Source organism: Triplophysa dalaica, chromosome 1 (assembly GCF_015846415.1).
Source record: "Triplophysa dalaica isolate WHDGS20190420 chromosome 1, ASM1584641v1, whole genome shotgun sequence".
NCBI lineage: Eukaryota > Metazoa > Chordata > Actinopteri > Cypriniformes > Nemacheilidae > Triplophysa > Triplophysa dalaica.
In genome coordinates this window covers 26,994,304-27,019,404 of record NC_079542.1, presented here as the reverse complement: position 1 = coordinate 27,019,404, position 25,101 = coordinate 26,994,304, and the positions used below count along the sequence as shown (strand labels likewise).

At 37.6% G+C, this 25,101-nt stretch overlaps 1 protein-coding gene across 2 annotated transcripts; it reads right to left on the bottom strand.

Annotated features, from left to right (window-relative positions):
* On the bottom strand, positions 1-24,923 carry acap1 (ArfGAP with coiled-coil, ankyrin repeat and PH domains 1). 2 transcript variants are annotated; one of them, XM_056753349.1, is made up of 24 exons: positions 24,719-24,923; positions 24,327-24,565; positions 23,002-23,059; positions 22,394-22,513; positions 22,230-22,283; positions 22,056-22,114; positions 21,739-21,922; positions 21,545-21,589; positions 21,319-21,414; positions 19,448-19,522; positions 19,238-19,350; positions 18,794-18,845; positions 18,177-18,277; positions 17,905-18,016; positions 15,891-16,096; positions 15,749-15,818; positions 15,562-15,656; positions 15,213-15,406; positions 13,344-13,391; positions 13,051-13,223; positions 12,704-12,813; positions 12,506-12,616; positions 11,253-11,308; positions 1-887 (listed from the first exon to the last, which is right to left on the bottom strand). In XM_056753349.1, exons 2-24 carry the CDS (start codon positions 24,377-24,379, stop codon positions 793-795), a joined length of 2,280 nt encoding a protein of 759 aa, XP_056609327.1. In that variant the 5' UTR covers positions 24,380-24,565; positions 24,719-24,923; the 3' UTR covers positions 1-792. The 2 variants fall into 2 exon arrangements, with proteins under 2 accessions (XP_056609327.1, XP_056609249.1); XM_056753271.1 differs by having other exon boundaries at positions 24,327-24,487.
* Positions 24,924-25,101: the final 178 nt, after the last annotated feature.

Sequence of the window (25,101 nt, the reverse complement as noted above, 5' to 3'; positions counted from 1 at the left end):
TAAGAAGTATTATTTATTTAGCTACACATCTACCATTTTTAGGGTAGTTCATTTGTACAGTAAATGTTGCTGAGAACATTGCAGAGGCCTACTTATAAAATAGCAAGTAAACCCTTTTTCGAATGTTTTGCTTGAGTCTTAAAACAAGAAGAAATACAATTCTATTATAAAGAAAAGTTAAAAAAGATCTCCCACCCAAACAACAGTTTACATTCAAGTTGCGTTAACACTGTGGCTCTGAAAAGAGTAAACAAGAGAGGAAAAACATTAATTTACATTTTAAATCATTCAAATCAGAAATGCATTCACTGTTTTAAATTCTAATTTAAAAGCATTTAAAGGTAAACTTCACCTCGGGTTTGCTTAGCTATTTGTCACTTCCTAAGCATGAACCTGAAAACTTGCTCCGTTATAAATTATCAGAAGAACAAAAGTCCCTCATTAGATAAATAATGGCAATTTTGACCGCAGAAACAATTGACTGTAAATATCAGTTCACTACATGCTAAGCACCATATAGGTACAATGCTTAAGCCAAAACTAGAATAAATAGCCTACGTTAAAACCTGCATTTTTAGATTCACGCTTAAATTCTCACTTAAGGCAGAAAAAACAAATTAACCTGCTTTTCAATGCAGGTTACAGTTTTCTATGTTGTCTAGGGCCTCCACATGATGATTCAGCATGAAAACCATAATGAACTTTATCTTGTACTCTGATATGTGCAAGTGTGTGTGTGTGTGTGTGTGTGTGTGCGCATGGCGTAACACTGATATCTAGTGGCCGAATGGTTTATTTCATGTCGGTGCTACGTCGTTTAAGCTTCTCTGGGTTGTTGGAGGCCATTTGTGAGAAATCCCTGAAGATGTCATGGTAGGTATCGTCACCTGCAGTAAGAGATATGCAGATATAGAGAAAGGAAGAAATGATTAGCATTAAACAAATCTAATAAGAATAAGTTTAACAACTGCACAACTGTACATTTAATGCAATCATTTAATTATCCTTCCTTATACACTATCCTGTAACTAGACTGTATTTTTTCAAAGAAGAACAAGAACATGCATAAATTAGACTGTACTACACTCAATGTTGAAAGACAGAAAAATCTGTGTGTAGCTGTTACGCATACAATACAGCGTACGGTAGCAGAGGTTTACCTGTAGCCTGCAGCGCAGAAGACACACACTGCAAGCAGTACAGTAGACACCTGGCCACCCATCTCAGGACATGCACATATATACACAGACACACAGACCAACAGCTAAAACAGTTTTGTATACAGAGACACAGACACAAACAACAACTACATTGAAAAAGCCCCAGACCATAAAAAAGAAGATGCAAAAGCCATAAGCACCAAAAGACAGCTGTAAACATATGTCATTGTGTATTTGATTCAGAGTAACAATATCCTATTACATTGGTTATATTGATCGTTGTATTTTGAGTAATGATCTCTATTTGACTGCATTAATGGTGAGTTAATTGTAAAGATTGATTGGCGGTGGTGATACTCCATTCAATGCCAAATATCAATCCGGATATATTATTCTGTAATAGCTGAATTAATAGAAATACTAGTACTTGCAAGGCATAAAAATAGTGTTATAAGGTTTGGAAAAATAATAAGGTCCGAAAATAGAACAGAAGTGAACCAGAACAGAAGACTGAGATTATTGATAATATGCAATATAGATGGATAAATAATTAAAGGAAGCAGTCTATAAAGTTTATAAATGGCAGTGAACATTCTAAAAATGAACAGAATGAAAAACTGTTAAAACTGAGAATGAATTAATGTACAACAGTATGTTTGGGGAATTATGGATTTTTATAGAGAAGTAAAAGTAGTAGTGAGAGAGAGTTTTTAATACAATGTTGGATTGCAAGCACTGCAATGACCTGCAGATGAATTAAATAAATGTATAATTCCTATAAATCAAGTCCCAGATGAACCTGAAAATTCTGAAATGTATAGCTGTAAAGCAGACTAATGCCACTTGGGAAAACCAAGGGGCATTTCTCTATAAAAGACCTAGAGTGTCTTACTAAGGAAATGGTTGATGCTTTAAAAATGCTAAAATATAACTTTGGCTTATGTTGAAACTTCTTAGATTTAAAAAGATAACTTTCACAGTTACATTTTGCGACTTGGAGTGCACTGAACTCATGTATTTGAATTGTAACTGCATCGCTGATAAGATAAGATTTGTTTTAATACACACTGCCATACTGAGATTCGTGCAATAACATGATGTAACAGATATGTTACACATAAGTCACTGAGATGAGTCACTGTCAACCCTTTTACACTGCTTGTTTAAATGTGGATGATATAAGATACCAAATTACCAGAACATTATACACAATGCATTACAATAATGGATTAAAAGTAATAGAGAGTTATGACTACTTGTGTTCTCATGTTGTGCTACAATGCTGCTTTATATTTTGTTGTAACTGACTTTGTTTTAGGAGTTTCCAAAAAAAAACATTATTTTCTACTGACATATGACCTTTTCTGTTAACATTCAGGGGCGGATTCCCGGACAGAGTTTAAAGTCCCTGTGAACCAGAAGTTGCGAACGTTTTTACTTCCGCAGGGCTCCATACTCCGCCTAAAACGGTCTGCAATTTGCGATTGATATTTTCTGCGGTCCGTGTAAATATACTTGTTTTTGAAGTGTTTCCAATGGAAGCGCCTCACTTAAAAAAAAGCCAGGCTAGCGAGAGAGAGAGAGCTGTACAGGTCTCAGGGAAGGTGGACTTCCAGACCTCATGAGGTGCTCTAGCGGCAGACACGACCTGCGCTCTGCTCTCCGTTTGTGTTTATTCCACACACTGCGTGCATACCAATGCTCGATGAGGCAGCACCTGAATAAGCGCTCGTAGATTTCCGCAGAAAATTCTGTGGAATTCCTTGGATTTTAGTGCTTGTTATTAACAAGTATACACACACTATGTGAGCGTGTTAGCAGTGTGGGTTGTTTGCTGTGATGGATTTTAATGAGCCTGAGAAGTTCAGGGAACGTATTTGTTATTAGACACCGCTGTATCATTTCAAATACGTTCACATCAAGAATGAACGACAGGCAAATTCTCTTGTTAAGTTATCTTTAAGTTGTGTTGTGAACATTCAGAAAAGTGTCATTATTACAGACTAGAAGTAACATAATAAAGTTACAAGCTCTTTCGTAATAATCCAATTAAATATATAGCCTACTTTTTCTTACAGTATTATATAAAAATATGACAATGTCTGGACAATGAACCTTTCTGTTGGTTTAAATTAATTTTGAGGAATTTGGTCGGGTATATGGAGAGTTTAATCAGTCTTTGCAATAATCAATAAGACTTCTATGCTTTTTTTTGAATAAGCAGAACCAAATCTGCTGTCACCTGCCTTAAAATGCATAGACAGGCAGCATTAGAAGACTATTTGAACACATTAACAAATATTTATATTTGTGTACAAATGTTAACAAATTTCAAACTATTCTGTGGAATTCTGCAGATTTTCCCCAAATTTTGGAATATGATCCTGCTTATGAGGGAAAACAACCGATAAGAAAAACATTATGAGCAAAACCCATGAAAGGGAAGATTTACAAAAAAAAGTTTAACTGAAAGTATTTAGCCATCTAATTTACGTCATTTGAGAAAATGGATAGTAATTTCAGGGTGGAAGGGCCTTTTTTTCACCAGTGGCGATCCGTGACTCCTCTTCAGAGGAAGCAGTAATGCGAAGCTCGGCAAAACATGTAACGCAGACGCGTCAAAATTGTTTTTAATAAAAGCTCGCGTAATAAGATGCTCGCGTTTGCTAAATACTCGATAAGTCTGTGGTGTTTGCATCGCTGCCGGCGGCTAGTTTGTATCCTTGCACGTGCACTTGGTCTTAATGTTATTAGGGTTCGAGCCCGAAGGGCTAGAAACCTATTGTATTTGTTAAGATTTTTATTCTTCTTCTTCTTCTTATTATTATTCTGCCATAAAACTGATACTGCAGCCCAAACCGTAAGGCCGACAGAGCTGAGACTTGGTCAGATGGTAGTAGTCCTTGTCGCTACTCAGATACACGGAGCCAGCCATATCGACCCATAGGTGGCGCTATAGCAATACCAAACGCGTTTGCGCTTGTTACTCCAAAACCGTTTGTCGCACACCCAAGTGTCTTATATCAGTTTAATCATTGGCTCAAAACTTAAAAAACATATATCTCCGATTTCATTTCCGGTATGCAAATTTTTCCGCTAATTTGCATTTTATGAAAAAAAAAAAATGAACTAGTCCCTGGATTTTTGCCCTATTGGAACCAAACCAACGCTGATGAGTTCTGTGGAGTGTGAATATGAATAATTATTTAAAAAAAGTTGAAATTTTCATCCCCGATCGCTAGAGGGCGCAAAAATGTCCAAACAGGAAGTAACATATTGAACTAAAATGGCCATAACTCCTGAACTGTTTGAGATATCTTCATGGGGCTTGGAACATATGTGTAGACCCTCAATCCGGGGTCACAATAAAACAAATGCGGCGTTTGGCCACTAGGTGGCGCTATAATTTGAATGAGCTAGAAAATGGTTATAACTACGCAACAGTTTGCCCGATTGACCTATTATTTGGTATAGTGTGTCTTTGTCTCATTCTACATGAATATCTAAAAGGACATTGGCGTATCTTAAAAAACATGGCCGCCATTGGTCGATGAAGTTTGAGCGCTCATTACACCGGGTTAACAAAGGCTGATCGAAAAGACACTCACCGGACTTATTCGTCTCATGGTCCTGAAGGTCTGTAAGAAACATGAACTTATTCGGCCACCGGGGGGCGTAATAACGCTTTTGGAGTGCATGAACAACTGTGTATCACGTGATATTTGACATATACCCAAACTATTTATATCATATAATAGGACTCCTTTTTCTGAGCCACTTTGCCTCTCGAACAACTTCTGTCGATCGAACGGTTTGTGAGTTATCGCTGATGATGTCAAAAACCTACTTTCGCGAACTAGTCTTTGTTTTTTTGGACGATCGGAACCAAAACAATGCGAATGACTTCTGTGGAAAGTGATTGTAAATAATTATGGAAAAAAAATATAAATTTCCTTTCACGGTCGCTTAAGGGTGCCAAAATTAAAAAATGGGCGGAGCCTATCACATTTAAATGGTCATAAATCCAGAACGGCTTAACAAATCATCTTGGGGGTCGGAAAATATGTGTAGACTAACACTCCAAGGTCCCATAGAAAATAACGTGGCGTTTGGACACTAGGTGGCGCTATAACAGTAAAAATGGCTAAATGTACATGTCTTTTGGTGGCCTAGACAACTCTGTGTCACGTGACATTTGACTAATACAAAAACTATTGATATCAAACGATAGATCTCCTTATTCATAACAACTTTGCCTCTTGAACCATTGATGTCTATCAAATGGTTTGTGAGTTATTGGTGATGATGTAAAAAACCTACTTTTGCTAACTTGTTCAAGGATTTTCAAGCAATTTCAAAATTTCCACCACAGTATATTTCTTTGGACTCTCTAGGTCAATAATCATCAAAAATATGTTGAGTGTTTTTTAGTTTTGTGACCATAACAGGGTGCTTTATTATATTAGCGTGAAACGAGTATGTTATAGGTCGCTACTCCTTAAAAAAATAATCCAACTGACTTGCCATTTAGTACTATTATACATATTATGACACTTAATAAGGATGCAAAATGTGATGCTCATAGGAAGAGGCATTCCTTCATAAATGTCAAAAAGGTGAAATATCATTCATTTCAATGGCTTTCTTATAGAGTCACCAGATCACAATGCATGTAGCTTTGCTTAAGGAACGATAAATGTGTGCAGGATAAAGGTGTGTAGTGTGTATGTTTATGGGTATCATTTCCCTCTGTATCATAAGAGTGTGAATGCACTGTATAGTTCTGTGTGTCTTGCGGGATCGAGACTGTGCATGTGTGTGGAATGAAATGTGTTTCACAGGAAGACAGTGTTAAAAAATATAATGTATTACACATTAAACGTTGCTGCATATTTACACATCTATAAATATAGCACATGTCTGGCTGCTTTTATGATGCTGTGTTGATGTAGTGGTGGGCATAGATTAATTTTTTTAATCTAGATTAATCTAGATTAATTCCAAGATTAATCTAGATTAATCTAGATTAAAATGGCTCATTTGAATTCTGCCGAAGGCATTCAGAATATGTGTTCTACCCAAATAATGAACGGGTTTCTCAAGCCAGGTGGCGCATTAGACCAGGGGCTCATCTCCTGTTTCCAAAATGCATCACAAACTGCTTGAGAAAGCTGTTCTACTATGATAATTGGTGATGAAAATTAAATTATGTTCAATAAGATGAACTTGTGTTTACTTCCGCATTAGCTAAGGGATGATTTGCGTTTAGGTGGTACTTGAGACTGGAAGAGCTCCTACAGTACATTTACATTTACATTTAGCAGACGCTTTTATCCAAAGCGATTTACAAAGAGTGAGGGAGCAACAAGCGATATGTCATACAGGAGCCATAATACATTAGATCTCAATACAAAGTTACTGGTTTCAACAAAAGCTAGACCACTACCTGTTGAGAGAAAGTGTTTTTTTTAAACCAATTCCGCATTGCACAAGGTGCAAACAACCTTAGTCTTGTCGATGTTTCTATTGGGAAGCTTCTTAAAAATTAATATTCCCTGAAGCAAACCCGGCGGCTTCATAGCTGCATCCATGTTAGCACGTCACGTTTGATGCGGTAATTTCACAGTAACGTTATGTTGTGTTCAGACCAAACGCGAATGCCGTGTCAAGCGCGAGTGATTTATATGTTAATGCAAAGAGCCAATAGACCTACTTGCTGCGCGAATCGCGCGAATGAAGCCCTGGTTATGAGATGATGAGGCGGCGCTAAGGACGCGAATGAAGCCCTGGTTATGAGATGATGAGGCGGCTTCTGCTTCCGCGAATGACGCGAATCACGCGAGTTGAAAAATCTCGTTCTCGCCCCGTACAGTGCAGTTAAGCTGGTATACATCTGCGCTAAAATATCAAGGTGAAAGTCATCATAGCTTGCGTAGTATAGACCCAGCTCCCAACCCAACTTTCAGAATAGATTAACGGCGACATTTTTTTTATCGCGCGATAAGAATCTCACTGCGTTAACGGCGTTAACAGGTTTGCCCCACTCAGCGAAGCACCGACTGAGAAACCTGCTGAAAGTGCCCTAGTTATTGGTGATTCTATTGTTCGGAACGTTAGCATAGAGGCACCAGCCACCACATTCAAATGTTTACCGGGAGCCAGAGCGCCTGATATCAAGTCAAATTTAAATGTGCTGGCTAAGGCTAATCGTAAATTCAGTAAAATTGTTATTCCCGTCGGCACAAATGATGCTTGACTCCGTCAATTGGAGATCACCAAAGATCATTTTAAAGAGGTGTGTGCGCTTGCAAGCACTATGTCAGACAATGTAATATTCTCTGGTCCCCTCACTGCTTATCGTGGTGATGAGATTGGTGCCTGCAGAATGATATAGTTTTTATAAATAACTAGAAGAGTTTTGAGGTTAGACCTGACCTGTTGAAACGAGATGGTATCCATCCCACCTGGATTGGGGCTTCTCTCCTGTCTAGAAATATGGCACACAGTCTTAATAATGCTAAAGCTTGACTCACTGGGGCCCAGGTCAGGAAGCAGACAGAATGGCTTAACCAACTGTCTGCTTGCCGTCTCACGTCACAGAATACACAAAATGTACAACCCCTTCTCCCTAAAAGTAAAATAGAGACTGTGTCTGTCCCCCGGATTAGCAAACATAAAATAATGCGTAATCCTTTTGAAAGTAATTTAAACAAATTAAACATTATTATTATAAACACGAGCCTCGTCTTAAAGGCAGAGAGGGAGGTGTCGCTGCACTTTACACTAATTATTTTAGCATCTCCCAGAGGAATAATTTTAAATACAATTCTTTTGAAGTCAAGGTACTTTTTTTTTTAAATTTATTCTAGCTATTCTATATAGGCCTCTAGGGCACCACACAGATTCTATTAAAGTATTTGGTGGGTTCTTATCTGAACTAATACTGGCCACTGATAGAGTCTGTGTTGTTGATGACTATAACATTACAGATGCCTTAGGAATGGCTTTCAAAGACACTCTTAACTCCATGGGTGTTAGTCAACATGTGTCAGGACCCAGTCACCTTCGTAATCATACTTAAGATCTAATACTGTCTTACGGTATAAAAGTGGACAATCCTAAGGCAGAGTGAAGACACTTGGATCAATATCTGATACTATGTTTGCTTCACTGGCCTACAGCTGCAAATCAATGTCCTTGAAACAAATATGTTAGAGCAATTAATGCAACTACCATATTATCTGCCTGAATTGTCTCAAATCTCTAGCAGGAAAAATAACAGTGAAGATCTTGACATTGATATTGAAAATTTTAACTCCACCTTCTCGGAAACACTAGACACTTGCTCCTCTGCGTTTAAAGAAGATTAAAAATGGCAGCCCAACACCGTGGTATAACGAACACACTCAGGCTCTAAACAATGCGACCGGAAAAATAGAGCACAACTTAATTAGAGGTATTTCATACAGCATGGAAGGATAGTACTCGAAAATACATGAAAGCCTTAAAAACATCTATATCCGCCTATTTTTCATCACTATTAGAATAAAACCAGCACAACCCTAGGTTTTTATTTAACACAGTGGCTAAATTAACAAAAAATAAATTGTCAGCGACTTCAGATTCTGGATATCAGCATAACAGTGATGAATTTATGAACTACTTAACCAGTCAAATCCAAGATATGAGCGAAAAAATTATAACGATGCAACCAGAAGTGAAACCCGCTGAACAAACTAACTACAGTGCCCCTAAGGAGAAATTGCAATTATTTTCTACCGTAGTTCACGATGAACTGTCTAAAATCATTAGATCATCTAAATCAACAACATGCATGCTAGACTCTATACCTACAAAACTAATGAAAGAGATGTTCCAAGAAATTATAGATCCTCTTCTTAGTATTATTTACTCATCTCTGACATTGGACATGTGCCTAAAGCATATAAGGTGCACTGTTATAAGGCCCCTTGTCAAAAAAAAAATACTTGACCCTAGAGAACTAGGGAATTACAGGCCTATATCGAATCTACCTTTCATATCTAAAGTTCTGAAAAAAGTAGTTTCAACTCAATTATGCTCCATCCTACAAAGGGATGACATCAATGAAGAATTCCAGTCTAGATCACAGTACAGAAACTGCTTTGATCAAAGTTAAAAATTATCTGCCTTTTTGCGTCTGACTAAGGTTGTATTTTGTTATTGGTGCTGCTAGACCTTAGTGCTGCATTGTTCGTGTCTATGTCGATGTGTGTGAGTATGCGTGCATATTGTGTGTGTGTGGAGAGTTTGTGCGTAGGTATGGTGAGATGGTGGTCTAGTGGGTTAAACCACTGAACTGGTAAATCAAAGGTTGCTGGTTCGATCCCAGCATCCACCACCAGTGTGTCCTTGAGCAAAGACACCTTACTCCACGTTGCTCCAGGGGGATTGTCCCTGTAATAAGTGCACTGTAAGTCGCTTTGGATAAAAGCGTCTGCTAAATGTAAATGTCTGTTTTTTGTGTTTTCACCTTTTTCTTGCTTTTACAGGTATATAATTTTCATTGTTTTGCTTGTAGTCAATATGTATCATGTGTAGCTGCTTTGTAACAATGAAAATTGTAAAAAGTGCTATATAAATAAAGTTGAGTTGAGTCTCATGTGTAATCAGAGTTAAGTGTTAATACAGTGTCTTCTGAATGCAAGCATCTCTTTTATCATAAACCCTTTCAACGTGCTGCTGCAGGCACGTATCTTGACATGATGCGTGATGCACATAGGTTCACGTGAAACGCTGAGCACGTATTATGAATTTGCTTCCCCTGAAGAGAAGGCACCGATCATCACTGTTTCTCACCGGTGAATGTGACATGACTTCAATGGAACCGATCCAACAGCTTCTGGTAAACGTTAGCATTTTCCAAATGATCTACTCAGTTTTTAAATATCCCGATTTAACTACTGCCTAGTCCTGGCTTAATCCCGGTCCGGGAAACCACCCGTAATTGATTGGGTTTCATGCGATGTCATGCATTCTGACTTCTTTACACTTATAAATGTGCTGGCTTCTCATGCTTAACATGGCCAACTTGTTAAAAAATTAGTTTGGAAGTATGACATAGTATTTCTATACTTGATACCCTCCCCCAGCACTCCAACTTGTTTCGGAAAGTTTTTTTTATAATTTTGGATCCCTGTGTCGTCAAAGGGATCCTATTCTTTTTATCGGCCACTATCCTGGAAAAGCACGTCAAGGTGAAAGAAAGAGCCTGCCCACAAGCCAATCCGACGAGCGAGAACGCTTCCCATCAAGAGTAACTGCACTGCACTACGCTGCACCACGTTACTCCCGTTTAACAACGCACATGTGTGGTGCAGTGTAGCGATCATTTTGGCTCCGAGTCTATTTTCCCTACGTGCTGCTCTGCCTTAGCACTGCTTACGTGTGCAGTGTGAAATGGGAGTAACTCTTGCGATAGTGATGTTTAGGTTTGTCTGTTTGTTCACAACATTTCAGTGATGGAAGTTATATAAATGGTGGATATACTGCTGTATTTGGAGATTGTTTGAAACTGAGAGATGGCACTGTCCCAGTGCTAAAAGATGCCGGACATGAACTGCTAACTAAGCAGTTAACCAAGTCAAACTGAGTCATACGTCTGTTTTTTGTTGGCAATTGGCGTGGTTATGCATAATGTACAAAAAGGGATTAATGTGATGATGTGTTGGTTGCTCTTGCTGTAGTTCCATCCCACTCTCCCCACTAGTCCCACCTCCAGCAGCTCATGTTTTTCCAGAAATAATCTCTCTTTCATAAATTTGATCAAACAAAATACTCAAAGATACGAGGTATGCAATATTACTGTATAGGCACTCAAGATTCATATGAGATATCATAAGTGATACACGATCTTTAAAGTGCTATACCAAAGTGCACAAATCCATATACTGTCTTTTATTTCCTTCTCTAAATCATCTACATTTACAGCCAGTTAATTGTGGCCACCTTTTGCTTGACCACTTAACTGGTTCTTGAGAGACTGAAAGGTTTTTTTCGTCTGTACAATCACAACCCCAGTCCCACCACCATATCCCCACCCCTCAGAATAACCTGATGGAGTGCCGTCCATCTCCCGCATCTCCTTGTTCATCTTGGCTATCCGGAGTCTGTAAAAACCACACAAGACGACTGGTTAATGAAGTTATTTGCAGAAAGTACATCATCATGTGAACTGTAAGGCAATAATTGTTCTCTGCAACTGTTAATTTAATAAGCTATAGACCATTTTGCAACACTGGTGCAGAAGCACTTCCTATTTCAGGTTTTTAACACTACACAAATGTTAGAACAAAATACAATTGAACTAAATTTAACATTTAGAACTGACTGAAAATGTTGATAGTTCACCCAAAAATGAAAAATCTGTCATGAATTACTCACCTTCAGTCAAGTTGTCTCTAAACCTGTATAAATTGCTTTGTTCTGAACACATAGAAAGATATTTGAAAGTAGGAAAACAGAGATTTCTGGGGCACCATTGACTACCATTAAAATGGTGAATCAATGGTGAAGCATTCGTCCAAATATCTTCAACCAAACAAAGATATTTAAACAGGTTTGGAACAACTTGAGGGTGTGTAATTAATGACAGATGTAACATTTTTGGGTGAACTATCCTTTTAAGGCTTAATTATACATAAAATAAAAAGCAATAAATAAAAAAATACATGTCCTTCAATCTAAATAGTGCATTGAAAAATGCATGAATTTGTATAGTCTTTTAATGATTTCTTTGACACAGACTAAAATTATTCAATAATTTTTAAACATTTCATTTTAGTGTTGAATTTGAAAAATGCTAATGTGGATGTAAAAAGGGCTGTTTTCAAATGCATTTGAATGAAGTTGAACCAAGCCACAGTCTCACCCACTGGATATCTCCATTTGCTGTTTATTTTACCCATAATGCATACAGTTTACACAATCTAGTAAATTAGTTTGCACAGGCTTTGGATTGGAAATAAATTCAGACACTAGGCTGCAAAAATAGTAGTATCTTAACTGAATTTGACAATTTTTGCTAGGTTTAAGCAATCAAATCTTTGAAAAATATTTTGTTTGAGACACTCCAGTAAACGAGATATCAATGAACAGTGAGCACCCTTTGATATTCACTTTGTCATAGTTTTAAATATAATATAATTTTAAATTCATGTTAATGACTTAGTTACAAACATTACACAAACATGTCAGCCGTTCTTTCCCTCTGTAATAGGAATGTTCTCTTTCAGAAAAAGTAAATCGCAAACATATCTATCAAAAAAGAAAATCAATAAAAAATCTGGCTCTATGACACTACTTACAGAGTGACGATGTCTGCATTGGCATTATCTATGGCTATGCCGATAGGGTCTTTACCCTCATTATCTTTGGCGTTGTAGTCTGCTGCTCTTTTCAGAAACAGACACACCAGCCTATAACAAACCAACAACACAAGCACGTTAGGTCATATAACAGTGTTTGGTAGCACATTGTTTGTAATAAGCCTAAGTGTGTATTACCCTGTATGTCCAAGTATAGTAGCATGGTGTAGTGGTCCTTTCCCATTGGAGTCCACCTGGTTAACATGAGCTCCGTTCTGCAGGAGGAACTCACAGGCTGCCAAGGAGTTCTGTAGAAATAAACACACAACCAAATCCAACACAAACCACAGGCTGTTATATTGTTCCTCTTTTGAATTTAATCATCACTAGATGAGTCACTGTTGTTATATTTGTTAAAAAATCCACAAACATTTGTTAAAAGTTTTCCCAGCTTGTGGGCGGTGACACAAGATTAACTGCACCAGGAAAACTGTTTGGTAAATGGGGGCAATCTATAATAAACACACACAAACAGACACACTTACTGCCATAGCAGCTTGTATTAGTGGAGTTTTGCTGTCTTCCGCCAAGTTGACCCAGTTGACATCGGCGCCGTGCGCTAGAGCGTCTGCCATGATTGGGAAATGTTGCATGGCCGCTGATCGATACAGCAAAGCCCCAGGATGAAGGCCACTAAGATCTTCCTCTTCATCATTCTCTGCAGAGAGAGAGAAAGAGAGTAAGTAAACGTTTGTAATTCTATGCAGAATGTGAGAGATTTATAATTTTATCATTTTCTGTAACTGTCTTTTATTTATCATATTTATTTGTGTCGAACCTTTAGGAGCGCTGGAATTGTTCTTCATTATGTCACTTGGGGTCAAGCCTACAAGAAAAACAAAACAAATAACAGGCAACTGAGAGTATGTCTGCAGCATTCCAAACAGGCTGTCAGTCATCTGCAATGTATAGCAACAGTTTATTTCTTTTTTATGGGCTTCTAATTTTGTTCAGTGAATCAAAGCAGTCATAAGAAACCGAAACTATTCTTAAATATTTACTGATTTTTTTCTGACATTAGAAGCGTTTAAGGAACATATCTTCTGACCCATAAGACAGTACTATGCATTCACCATAGTGCATTTTGGGGTTTTATATGCGTGATAATCTCGTATTAATGTATTTGGACTGGTTATGTCATGATTCTGTCCTCCTTGTCATGAGTTTTCTTGTTCTGTGTACGAAGTCATGACAGTACCATGTCTTTTGTGCTTGTTGTGTTATGTGTGGAGACGCCTGGCCTTTGTTTAGACTTTGCCCCATGTGTCCTCCTGTTGCGTGCCTTGGGCCCATCCCATCGTTTCCCCGTCAATGTCCCATTAGTGTTTCATTCCCCTCACCTGCCACGTGTAATCTTTCTGTTAGATTCCATTAGTGGTTCATTCCCCTCACCTGCCCTTAATTATCATCACTCATTAGTGCTCCCCTATTTAATGCCCTATTATTCTGTCCTATGCCTGTACGTTATAGTTCGTCTGTGTGTTTTGCTAATGTCCGAGTGAAGGATTCCCCAAAAGGATTATACATTGTTCCTGTCTTGCCCCCCAGTATACCTTGTTCCTGTCTTGCCCTCCAGGATTGTACCTTGTTCCTGTCTTGCCCCCAAGGACTATACCTTGTTCCTGTTTTGCCCCCAGGATTATACCTGGTTCCTGCCATGCCCCCCGGGATTATACATGGTTCCTGTCTTGCCTTGTGTTTTGTGAATTTATTATTTCGTTGTTTGGACTTGTTTTTTTTGCCCCCTCGTCGGAAGTTTTTGTTTGAGGCCTTGTTTTTTTATTTATTGTTTGCCCCATCGTGGGTTTGTTGTTTGATAAAAAAAAAATCCCATTCCCGCAGTCTGTGTCAGGGTGCTCAGTCAGTTTTCGTGACAGGTAAAGCATTGCGCTATAGCAAGATATATACCAGAGAATAAATCTACCGATAAAATGCAGTTTAAATCGCGAAAAAATGGTGGGTAAGGAACCATCTAAAAGGTTCACACATTGTTATGACAGCTAGAGGGCGCTTAGGCTGTAATAATGTTGGATTCACATGCACTAAGAAATTTGATAATTCCTACTTCAACCCGAATGTAACGTCTGGATTTAGTAACATTAAAATATTAATGTTACTAATGATTTAGTAGCCTTAAAAATTTACAAGTATATGCTAACATTAAAAGAGCACCGTAAATTAATTATTTCTTGGTTGAAGCGGGATTTATTGAAATTCCGAGAGCACATGAAGGCAGCATAAACTGCCTGAAGACTCCATTTAAATTGATAGTTCACCCAAAAATGAAAATTCTGTTACTATTTACTGTATTTGTTCTAAAACTGTATAAAATTCTTTGTTCTGTTGAACAGAAAAGAAGACATTTAGAAGAATCTGGAGACAAAACATTTCTAGGGCACCCTTGACTACCATAGTAGTTTTAGAGGCATACATCTAAATATCTCTTTTTGTGTTCAGCGGAACAACAAAATTTAGACCCTTTTGGAACAACTAGGGGTTGAGTAAATTATGACAGAACTTTGGGGTGAAATATCTCTTTAAGTGTAGTATTCTATGTAGTGTGTATGTAGTTTTCACAGCTGGAGGGAGTGAAATAAAAGGAAGGGTTTGTGTTCATTGAGTTTTTAGGAAATATGGATCCGTGTACCTGTAAGTCGTGGCAGAGTGGCTCGTGTGGGTTTCGGTTTGAGTGCGGGTCGTGCGGTCTGTCTGTCTTCTGTAGTTGCTCGATTACGTCGAGCACTGGAACGTCGCAGGAGCGGACCTCTACCAGTCTCCGGGAGCTTGTGGATGAATTTCTTCTCCACATATTTTGAGCGAATCCATGATTCCTTGTCTTGCCTGAGATAAGATCAATTACACAGAGAGAACCACCACTATTGTTACCAAAAATATGTATTTTTGTATAAAATATGCACTTGTATATATTTTTTCATAAAATAGCTATGCAAAGTCTTGGTAGTAAACTCATGTGCATGTCAATACAGAGTACCTACCTTGGACTAGAGGGGTGGGGCTTCTTGATGGTGATCTCATCTATACGAGCCTCATAGATCTTGTTTATAGCTGCGTTTCCTAACTCACACATGAGCTGAAGACAGAAAGTGATGAAGAAACAAAAGATGACATGACAAGAGAAGAGAGTAAAATATGAAATAAATGAAAATGTGTGTGTATTCTTACTTTGATGAGCTCAGGTTCCCAGGAGTCCAGCGTAAGGGATCGTACCTTTGAAAAGTGGACACCTAAACTCCTGTAAACACAAAACCAAAATTTTAGGTGCACATTCACAAGATACAGTATAATGTTTATGTGTGTGTATTACCTGTGTATACCAGAGCAGGTGATGCACAATGTAATGCCCAGATTAATAGAGGCCCAGTCGGGTCCTGGTTCCCCGCAGTCACAGCACTGCCTGTTCCCCGGAATGGCCTGCACCTCTTCCAACGCCTCCCGACCAGAAGTTTCAGACTCCCCTCCACTTCCACTCAAACGCACATTTCCCCCGGACACTGAACTACAGCGATCTCTCTGAGAAACACATAAATGTTCGTTTAAAGGGCCGCTATCCCAGAAAATGCACTTTTAAATGTTTATCTACCAGAAATTGAGTCGCCAAAGTGTGTGCAGAAACACCCTGTAATTATATAAATTCATCTATTATTCTTTTTGTAATCTCCTTTGTGACACAAAAGAGGCTGTTGGCGATCCCCTATCAATCTGATGTCACATTGTTTACTCCTGCTCATGACCGCTCACAGAATCTGTTTTACGTACGTAGTTCCACCTTCCACCAGACACACGCTGTCAGACATTTTCAGTCAAGAGCAGATGTAGCCATTAGCCAGCAACAAACATTTCTAAGAAACAACAAATGTGTGCTGCTGTTGGATGTGAAATGGAACATAAAAGGTGGCCATGAGGAGACCTTTCCGACGAGCCCGGGTTCATCCCGATGCAACCTCGGGGGCCAGAGTTATTAACGATTAACGATGATTACTTAGCGTTCGGGAAGAATTTACTTTTTTTAGCATATGTTGTTTCTATCTATGTTTTTGTCTTTTACATTTAATTGGTATTTATGAACAAGGCATTAAGTTGATTTTTATTGCAGTTAGTGTATGGTTTTGGTTGGACAAGGCTTCACAGACACAATTGCGCTTTCCGTCATATTGCTTGTCTTGATATCATCCAAAGCACATGTGTAAGCGCTGTACCTCATATTTTGCATACGGGGAGGGGAGCAGAAGCTCATATGCATTTAAAGAGACACACATAAAAACGGCGCATTTTCCATTGCAGCCACAATGTCATGTTCAACATATCTAAAGATATGTGGTGTATTTTGAGCTGAAACTTTACAGAGACATTCTGACAATTTTTAAAGTGCAGAAACACCTTTCCCTTTAAGCCCTTTAAACATTGATTATCGGGTAAAAATCTGTTACTTTGCAGGTACAAGCCACTGATCTATATAAATGACTGTATTGCACCTAGAACGCTAAACCAATGATAGGAGGTGAAGTCTCCTTAAGCAATCTCGCCGCCATCTTGGTATGCCCAACTGACAAAGAGTGCCATTGACTTTGTCAAAATGACGATTTAAAAAAATTACCAGTTTTTCATATTATTAGGAAAGTTTTTAGTTCACATGTGTGTTTAAATTAATTGTTGCTTCTGATGTTTTTTCAAACGTTTATGTTTATTTTAGGCAGAGCCTCGACTTGAAATAATGCTTTGTGACTTGAGGAACACATACAGCATGTATTTATCTGTATTTAGATTTCAGAATAAGCACATTTGTCATATGTTGAGGTCTCGTTAGTCTGCTGATCATTATGCTACTGTAATGAAAATTAACTCAATATCTAATAAAATAGGAAAATTTCGAATCTTAAATGATTAACCATTTGCTTAAGACATTTGCGTTGTAAGAATGTACTAAGAGACTTTAGATATAAAAACAGTAACTGCTGAGTTACTGTGTTATCGTGAATATGTGATAACTCTGTATTAATTTAATAGAACATTTGGGCATACCAACATGGCAGCGCGGTAGCTTCAGTGTAATGACGTCATGAGCAATCCAGTCATTTATATAGATTAGTGGTACAAGCCAATGGTCCCCAAAATAAATAACACCCTAATACATCCAGCAGTAAAAATAAGCATACAAAATAACGTTTACTGATTATTTTCTAAAAATGAAAAAAAAATGGTGTAGGTGACGTGTATGTAGTTGATTGAAGACATCAGTAAGCTCAATATTCTATTAACTGAACATAATGGATTGTCCCCACTAAAACAAAAACAAACATGTGAATTAGTGTATGCTTTACAGGACTTAGAGTGTCATCTCTTCTCTCTTGGAACGCTGAGGCTATGCTGTTTTGAACAGCATTGATCCAGCCTTGCTGCTGGCGCTCTGAATCAGCCTGCAGCAAGCAGCTCCTATGGACAAGCACACATACAGATTGCTATTTAGAGTTTTGGTAGGTTATGTAAATACAGAATAACATTTACAAAACATCTACATTAGCATATACAAAAAAAAACTATTGCTCTAATATACATTACATTTAAAACACCAGCCCCGCACACATAGACTCACTTAGATGGAGAGACGACCTCAAAGCAAAAACGTCTTTCTTGTTCAGTGCAGTGCTTTACTGTGCATAAACGCAAGTCCTCCACAACAACAGTGGGCTGCTCCTATATGCAGAAAAGGTTTAAGTAAAACAATATTTGCATTCTGTATGTGGTGTATATTTATGAGGTTACAGAAAAGAACATGCTGATGCGCTCACTTCTTTTCAATTAAGGTCTTATGTTTTGTAAACACCTTAGTAGAAAAATAATAGTCACAAATCAGACATATTTAACCAAATTACCTATAAAATTTAACACTATCCATGAAAATACCAAACAAAAATGATTTGTTTTAAGAAGAAATTGCTTGAAGTTTACTTTTCTTAGAATCAAATGTGAGGACAGTTGAAACATTGTTGGGTTCTTCTAAAATGCTAAAATTCTGATTGCAGTATTCTTAGGAAAATATAGAGACTTAATTTGCTCTTCAATTGATTCATTTAGATAGACAGTTCAGATAATTTTAAGATATCTCATTTTTATTTCCAGTTGGTATGTTTGTGTGAATTTTTTTGTTAGTTCAGTTGTTATTGATAAATGATAAATGCTGCCAACTTCTTGTTAGACGTCCATACTTACATTATGTTTTTTTTGGTAAACCAACTGGTTTTTCTGAATGGAAAACCAACGCCTGCAACATGAACACACAGTCGAACGTATCATCGCCATGTGAGGTATTAATAATGCATTTAGACATGTACTTATGAATCACCTCCGATACCACAGAAATTCTACGTCCACAATGGACACAAGTGTAGTGAAAAAAATAGGTGAAAGTGCAAATTCGTGCTCATAGACAAAGTATAAAGGTATAAAGGACAAATGTTTAAAAGACTCCATAAAATGATAAATTAAATTAAAGCAAATGACAGAAGTTCAACAAGCCACAAAAGTAAATCTATTGAATTAAAAGAAGATAAATTGTTTCTAAAGGGACAGTAAAATAGTATGTTGTCTGACCTTAAACAAAATCAATCAATTTAAGCTGCTCTATGGAAAGGGACAAAGTATGGAAACATGTACCTGCTCCATGTTTTGAAAGCATTGCTAGCTCTTTTGTACAGGTAACCTTCCATTACGATGCCATTGGGTGCATCTGGGCTGAAGTCCATAATGGAGTCATCATACGTCACGTCCTAAGGATGCCAATACAAATAAATCTTCCTTTAGAAGTGTCTTTTGTATTATGTACTGTGCCTATGTGTACAAATACAATAGTCTGTTTGTTACTACCTTTTTCTTGACAGCAGCATGTCTTTGCTCCATGTCTCTTTTCTCTCTTGCAGAATTCAGGACCAGTTGAGTGTACTAAGAGACAATAAAACATCTATATGACATTTCATAATTTAAATATAATTTTGAATCAAATTTGTACAATGTTTTAATAAACAAAACAACTTTTACTTTCAAAATTTAGGACTTGTCAAACCAGACAGAAAATCCTGAAAGGCTAGAAACTCTTGGAGACTGAGGTTTGGATCATCTCCAGCTGTGTGCTGTGATATGCATTTAGCTAGATCCTGAGCTTGGTTGTATATCATACATTTATAAACACATGGCTTAGCCATAATCACCACTTTTGTACATTGTTATTAAAAGACTTATCCAGTCATGAGCTATGACGGTGAGTGCATTATAATTGCAGCCTATTGAGGGTGCTGCAGATTTTCGGACCACAGTCAGAACACATGTCAAAGTACACGTCACTCAATGCTTAACTGAAGGCGAAAGGATGTAGGAGATGCTGGGGCTTGCTTAACTTCCTGACCTATATGTCCACCTTCACTTGTTATTCTGACTGTCCTGTTCTCTCTCATGCTTTGTTCGAGTCTGTCATGTGACATTCATCAAAACACATTTCCCTGTTTCCTTGTTTCTCTGACTACTTTTAAAAACACCCTGTATATTGTTTGAAAACATTTTCATTTTCTATTTTTTCAAATACTGTGGACCAAAATAATTCTCAGAAATCCCAAAGCTATAGGCTCTTGACATCTCTTGTATGTGTCATGCTAAGCGTTTCACCATTTCCTTTGCGTACAGGAAGTTATGAGCAGGTTTTGTGGTTTTCGCAGGCCAGTAGAAGGTGAGTAAGTTTCCTGTCTAAAATGTCTACATAATAACTTCATGTTCCACAGCATCGAGTAACTTCTTAAAAACAGATTTTTTTTGTTCTTATTACAATATATGAACATATTATTAAACTAACAACCATGTACAATCACTGCACTGAATTTTTACGGTTTCTTTATGAAGTTTAACATGCTGAACACGAAAATCACATTATTATTTTTACCATCACGGTACTCACATTTTTTTTTTACACATTTATACATTTCAGTATTATTACTTGTATGCAGAAATTACAAGGTACTGGCATAACACTGAGCTCAAAACAACAGTTTAACAGTCGTCCAAAACTTCAGAAGTGTACGTTTGATCGTTTTTATTTTTTTTGACTAATACTGTCCTCACGAACCATGTTCCAGGGGTAGTCACTAGCCACCCGTCATCGCTTCAACCACCCTTCCCTGTGCAACAGAAATGCCAAGGATTTTCTGACGGTGACAATTGGAAAATTTCTAATTTCTAAAATATAATAAAACATTGATGCTACATGAAAATAAATATTACCACAATAATTAGCATTGCATACTTGTTTAAAAACTATAAAGATTTGTTACAGTGTGTAATTAATAAGTTCCACGAAGAGATCTTGCTATTAAAATTAAAATGCAGCAGTATTTGTTTTAACTAGTAACAGCGTTACGTTTTGTTCTAGCATTTTAATGTTCTGCTATCTTGAAAGTATGTGCCAACACATGACACAAACCAGCATGTGAGGCGTACTGTTTCCTGTTGTTGCTCATTCTGGCAAACAACTTCCTGTCATGATGTGTCGTGATGTGATCCCTCAATATGCCATCATATTCCTCTCATTACACCCTGTTGTTATTTAATCTTTCCACTATTTTTACTTGACTACATGTCAATTTCCTCTTCCAAACAACTCTTAGTGCCTTCGTCTAACAACCAGCTTGATACCTGATACACTTTTGCTTTCCTTTCTGTTGGCTTGTGTATGTAGACAGATCACCCCTCACCTCATCCTTCAACTCCTTGCGATAGTTTTCCAGTTCTGTGAGTGACTGGTAACCTTGCTGAAAGAACAGAGCCTGGGCCTCCATAAGAGAAAGCATCTGACAAACCACACACACACACACACGGAAGACAATAAAGAAATGTGAATATTCATTTCCATTTAGTTTACATTATTATCATAGAGCTCTACATTTTAATGCCTACATCACCGTATTCTATGATACATACCGCCATAAGAATTTCGGTCTTCTTCCTTGACTCTATTACATTAATCTAGATGGAAAAAACAGGAACAATAAGTAACTAGTAGCCTTGCAGTTGTAGTATTATAGAATGAGAGCATGTAACATTGCTTTTATATTGTATATAACCAATGCGTGTAAATGAAAGAGTCTGTAAATGGATGTATACAGTATGTTTACCTGTAACACATAGTCCAGTGCTCCTGATCTGAATGCTCTCCTTGTGCTCAACAGGTTATTGCTGGCATCTTCCACCTCATGCTGTTTTCCCCGTGGTGCCTGAGCGTTCCTGCCCACTGCTGCCTCCAGGTTTTCACTGTTCCGCTCAAATTCCTTACGCACATCCTTAAAACGTTTCACATCGCTTAGAGGAGGGTTGGGAAAGAAATTGAGAGATTATAAAAATGACATTTAAATTTTTTATTCATGCTTCAGTTTAACCCTACATCCATGCATACATTTATTCATTTACTGGCTGAATGGAAACCTCCACTTACTCTTTCACAAAATTCTGCAGTTTTAACTTCACAGACTTCTGTGTGGTTTCAATAACCTCCTGATGGGAGAGACAGAAGTCACAGAACAGTGGGAGGCAAGCCAAAGGAAAAGTAGAACCACACAGACTGTTGGCATTTAGGTTGCTATGAGTAACGGTGAAATGTAAGACTTACCTCTTGAGCACCAAGGATGTTTGACAGTTTTTTGGAAAACTTGTCTAAACACTCCTAAAAGAAGGAAACCTGTATTAAAGCTTCTGTTAAGAGCAAAACTCTTGGTGAAGTGGCTAACCCTGCATGGGTTTTTGTGTATGTGATTCTATTTTGAAGACACTTACCCCTATAGTGCTGTCCTCAGAACAGTGATGTCCCAGCTCTTTCAGCCCATTTACAAAGCTTTTACTGTTCTGGCAATACACTCGACCCGTCTCCAGCATAGTGTGGCACTGTTTCACTAACTACACAAACAGACAGACTTTTATAGTAATTCATCAAAACTAATCTCAAAAACACACACACATTTATTTTTTTAGGAGCTCAAAACAACTAGTAAAATTATAGAAAAGAAGAGAATGAGCTCTGTGGCTTGAAACAAGCTGGTCTAATTTATTCAAGGGAAATTGGTGCTTGAGGTCAACAGCTTTTCAATTGGTAATTCCTCTTTGCAGTTCCTCTCAGAACACAACATTACACTGTATCTTTTCAAAAAATTCATAACATACGTGGCAGGAGAGAGGAACAGTAACAACAACTTCATCGCAAATTGGGGAATTGGATCTTTCAATTTTGATTTAATAAACCTCACCTGCAGCAACTGTATTTCAAATGTTATTTTATGGTGTTGGTGTTAGTAAAGTATGAGGGTCTTCTCTGTTTTCTCTGTTATGGTTTAAGAGGAATAGGCAGAATATAATTATGTGAGTCTCTCAGCATCTCCGGGTCTCACCTTTTCAAGTCTTGACTCTAATTCATTAACATTAGCCTCCACAGTGTCAATTTCAGCCCTGTTAAAACAATAAAACACATGCAACAGAATAAATGAATTAAAAGGTCAATCATTCTAACTCACACTGTGAAACAACAAATCCTGACAAATTAATGTAACACAATGTTTCAACTTAGAGATCAAAAACATATGTACAACATGCTTGACTACTCCTCGAAAGGGAACAGTAATTAGTTTATGTATGTATGTTCTGTATACAACAGACTTTTAATGCATCTTTCAGTGAGTCATCATCTTCTTGTCGGTTTTGTTTCTCACTGCAAACACAGAATAACGGCTTGTGGCTCTTTGTGGTTTTTCTCTTTTTTTTTAACAAACAGCAACAGTACAAATGCTTCTATTCTTTCTAACTTTCTAAACTCACCTCCTCTTATTAACAAAGAACTGGTGACCGAAATGCATGACATCACTCAAAAAATATTAAATAAAAGGGCTAGTCCTTTTGAAGATACTATGCAGGTTTTACCATGCATTCTCTAAGGATTGTGCACTGTGTGCTTGGATGGGGGTTAAAATTGTATTGTGTATATTTGTAAGTGCACACGTCTTTCCGCAGCAATCCACCCCTGAAACACACTTCCTGTCTCATGTTTATCATTTTAGTATCTCTCGAGTCACTTCCTGCTCCCCCACCACCATCCAGCGGTTACTTAGCAACCGGAGGTAGCTTTGGTCTGAAGTAAACTACTGTAGGCCTCAACAGTGTTTATTTCACTGGCCCTATGCATCTTGTTTTGTGAACTTGCTTTCTGTATCTTAAGATCCAAAAGACCCTTACATTCTTTACATATGGACTAGATCAATAACACATGTCTTGTATCTCTATTCGATAGATAAAATGGATACTATGCGTGTACTGTGACCTAATTTGCGAACTCGCTAAACCCTGCTTCTGCTCACTCTGCAGCCACGAAAACATAGCATGTCTTACTTTCCATTATGTGGCCACAAGTAGGCCTAAGTAGAGAGGCAAACCAAAAAAAGACATTGATGAAAGCAAGAAAACTACAAAAAATGACATGTTACAGCATGGAATTATTCATCTGAGTGAAAAATCTCAGCCAGCCAGCCTTCCATTCATTACTCCTTTGGGACTCAAGCAGATTTTGAGACGGCATTTTACGCTGATATGAGATTAAGTTAAGCACACCCGTACAGTAACAATTGAGATGAATTTTGTGAGTTTTGTTTAACATTATTTGGTGTAGTTTGGTAATCCTGAAAACAAATTGGATTATGTATTGACATGGTAATAATTAATTTACCTGAATCTCGGGGAGTCTTTCAGGCACTCTTCAAAGTCGAGTTTAACCGTCATCTTGTGAGAATTCGAAACGACACAACTCTTTAATTCCTTAGTGGTGGACCCAGAAAGGGATAATACACCTCTTCTTCAAGCTTTGTATATCCAATGCTTTAGATCAATCTTGTGAACCGCACCAAGAGTCATTCAGAAACAATGAATTACAACAGTATCCATTGGATGGTGAAAGCAAATAGCATCCTTTAAAAAGTACAATAAATGTTGTATTTTTTTGAGGAAATTCACTGCGTTCTCGACATTACGTGAAAGAAATTATATAAATATATACTTAAATGATGAATACAATTTTATAAAATCAAAGATCGATTCAAAAATTAATTTAGATAACCATACCAACAATTACGGCCCCAACTCTTCCTGAAATTTTAAGAGCGCGCTTTTATTATACGTCCGATTTCGTGTGTTTCTTCCATTTGTTTGTCCAGAGATTCACGGGTTTATCGATGTTCGCTTCAACTCATCAAACACCATTTCCTTGCAGATCTCCCTTGAGGGACTGAAACTTTTCGCATTTCGCAGACGAACACTTTTTCCGCCCTTTACAGTTGGTCCGCCTCCTTTGCGTGCACTTTATTTCCGGGTTTGGTTTGACGCGCCATAAACAACAGCAGTGGCCCTTTCTGTATTTTTTTGTGTAACAAGCAGTTTGATGTTTAGCGGATCAAGGATAAGGTCTTCATCTGAAGAAATTTGTTTTGTTTTTGCTTCAAATAGTA

Excerpts from the sequence above, each read along its gene's own strand:
- acap1 (XM_056753349.1), bottom strand. The coding sequence starts at position 24,379 with ATGACGGTTAAACTCGACTTTGAAGAGTGCCTGAAAGACTCCCCGAGA. Across the intron at positions 21,415-21,544 it reads AGACCGAAATTCTTATGGCG|ATGCTTTCTCTTATGGAGGC; the intron begins GTATGTATCATA and ends GTGGTTTGTCAG. Across the intron at positions 15,407-15,561 it reads CCCCACCCCTCTAGTCCAAG|GCAAGACAAGGAATCATGGA; the intron begins GTAGGTACTCTG and ends ATCTTATCTCAG.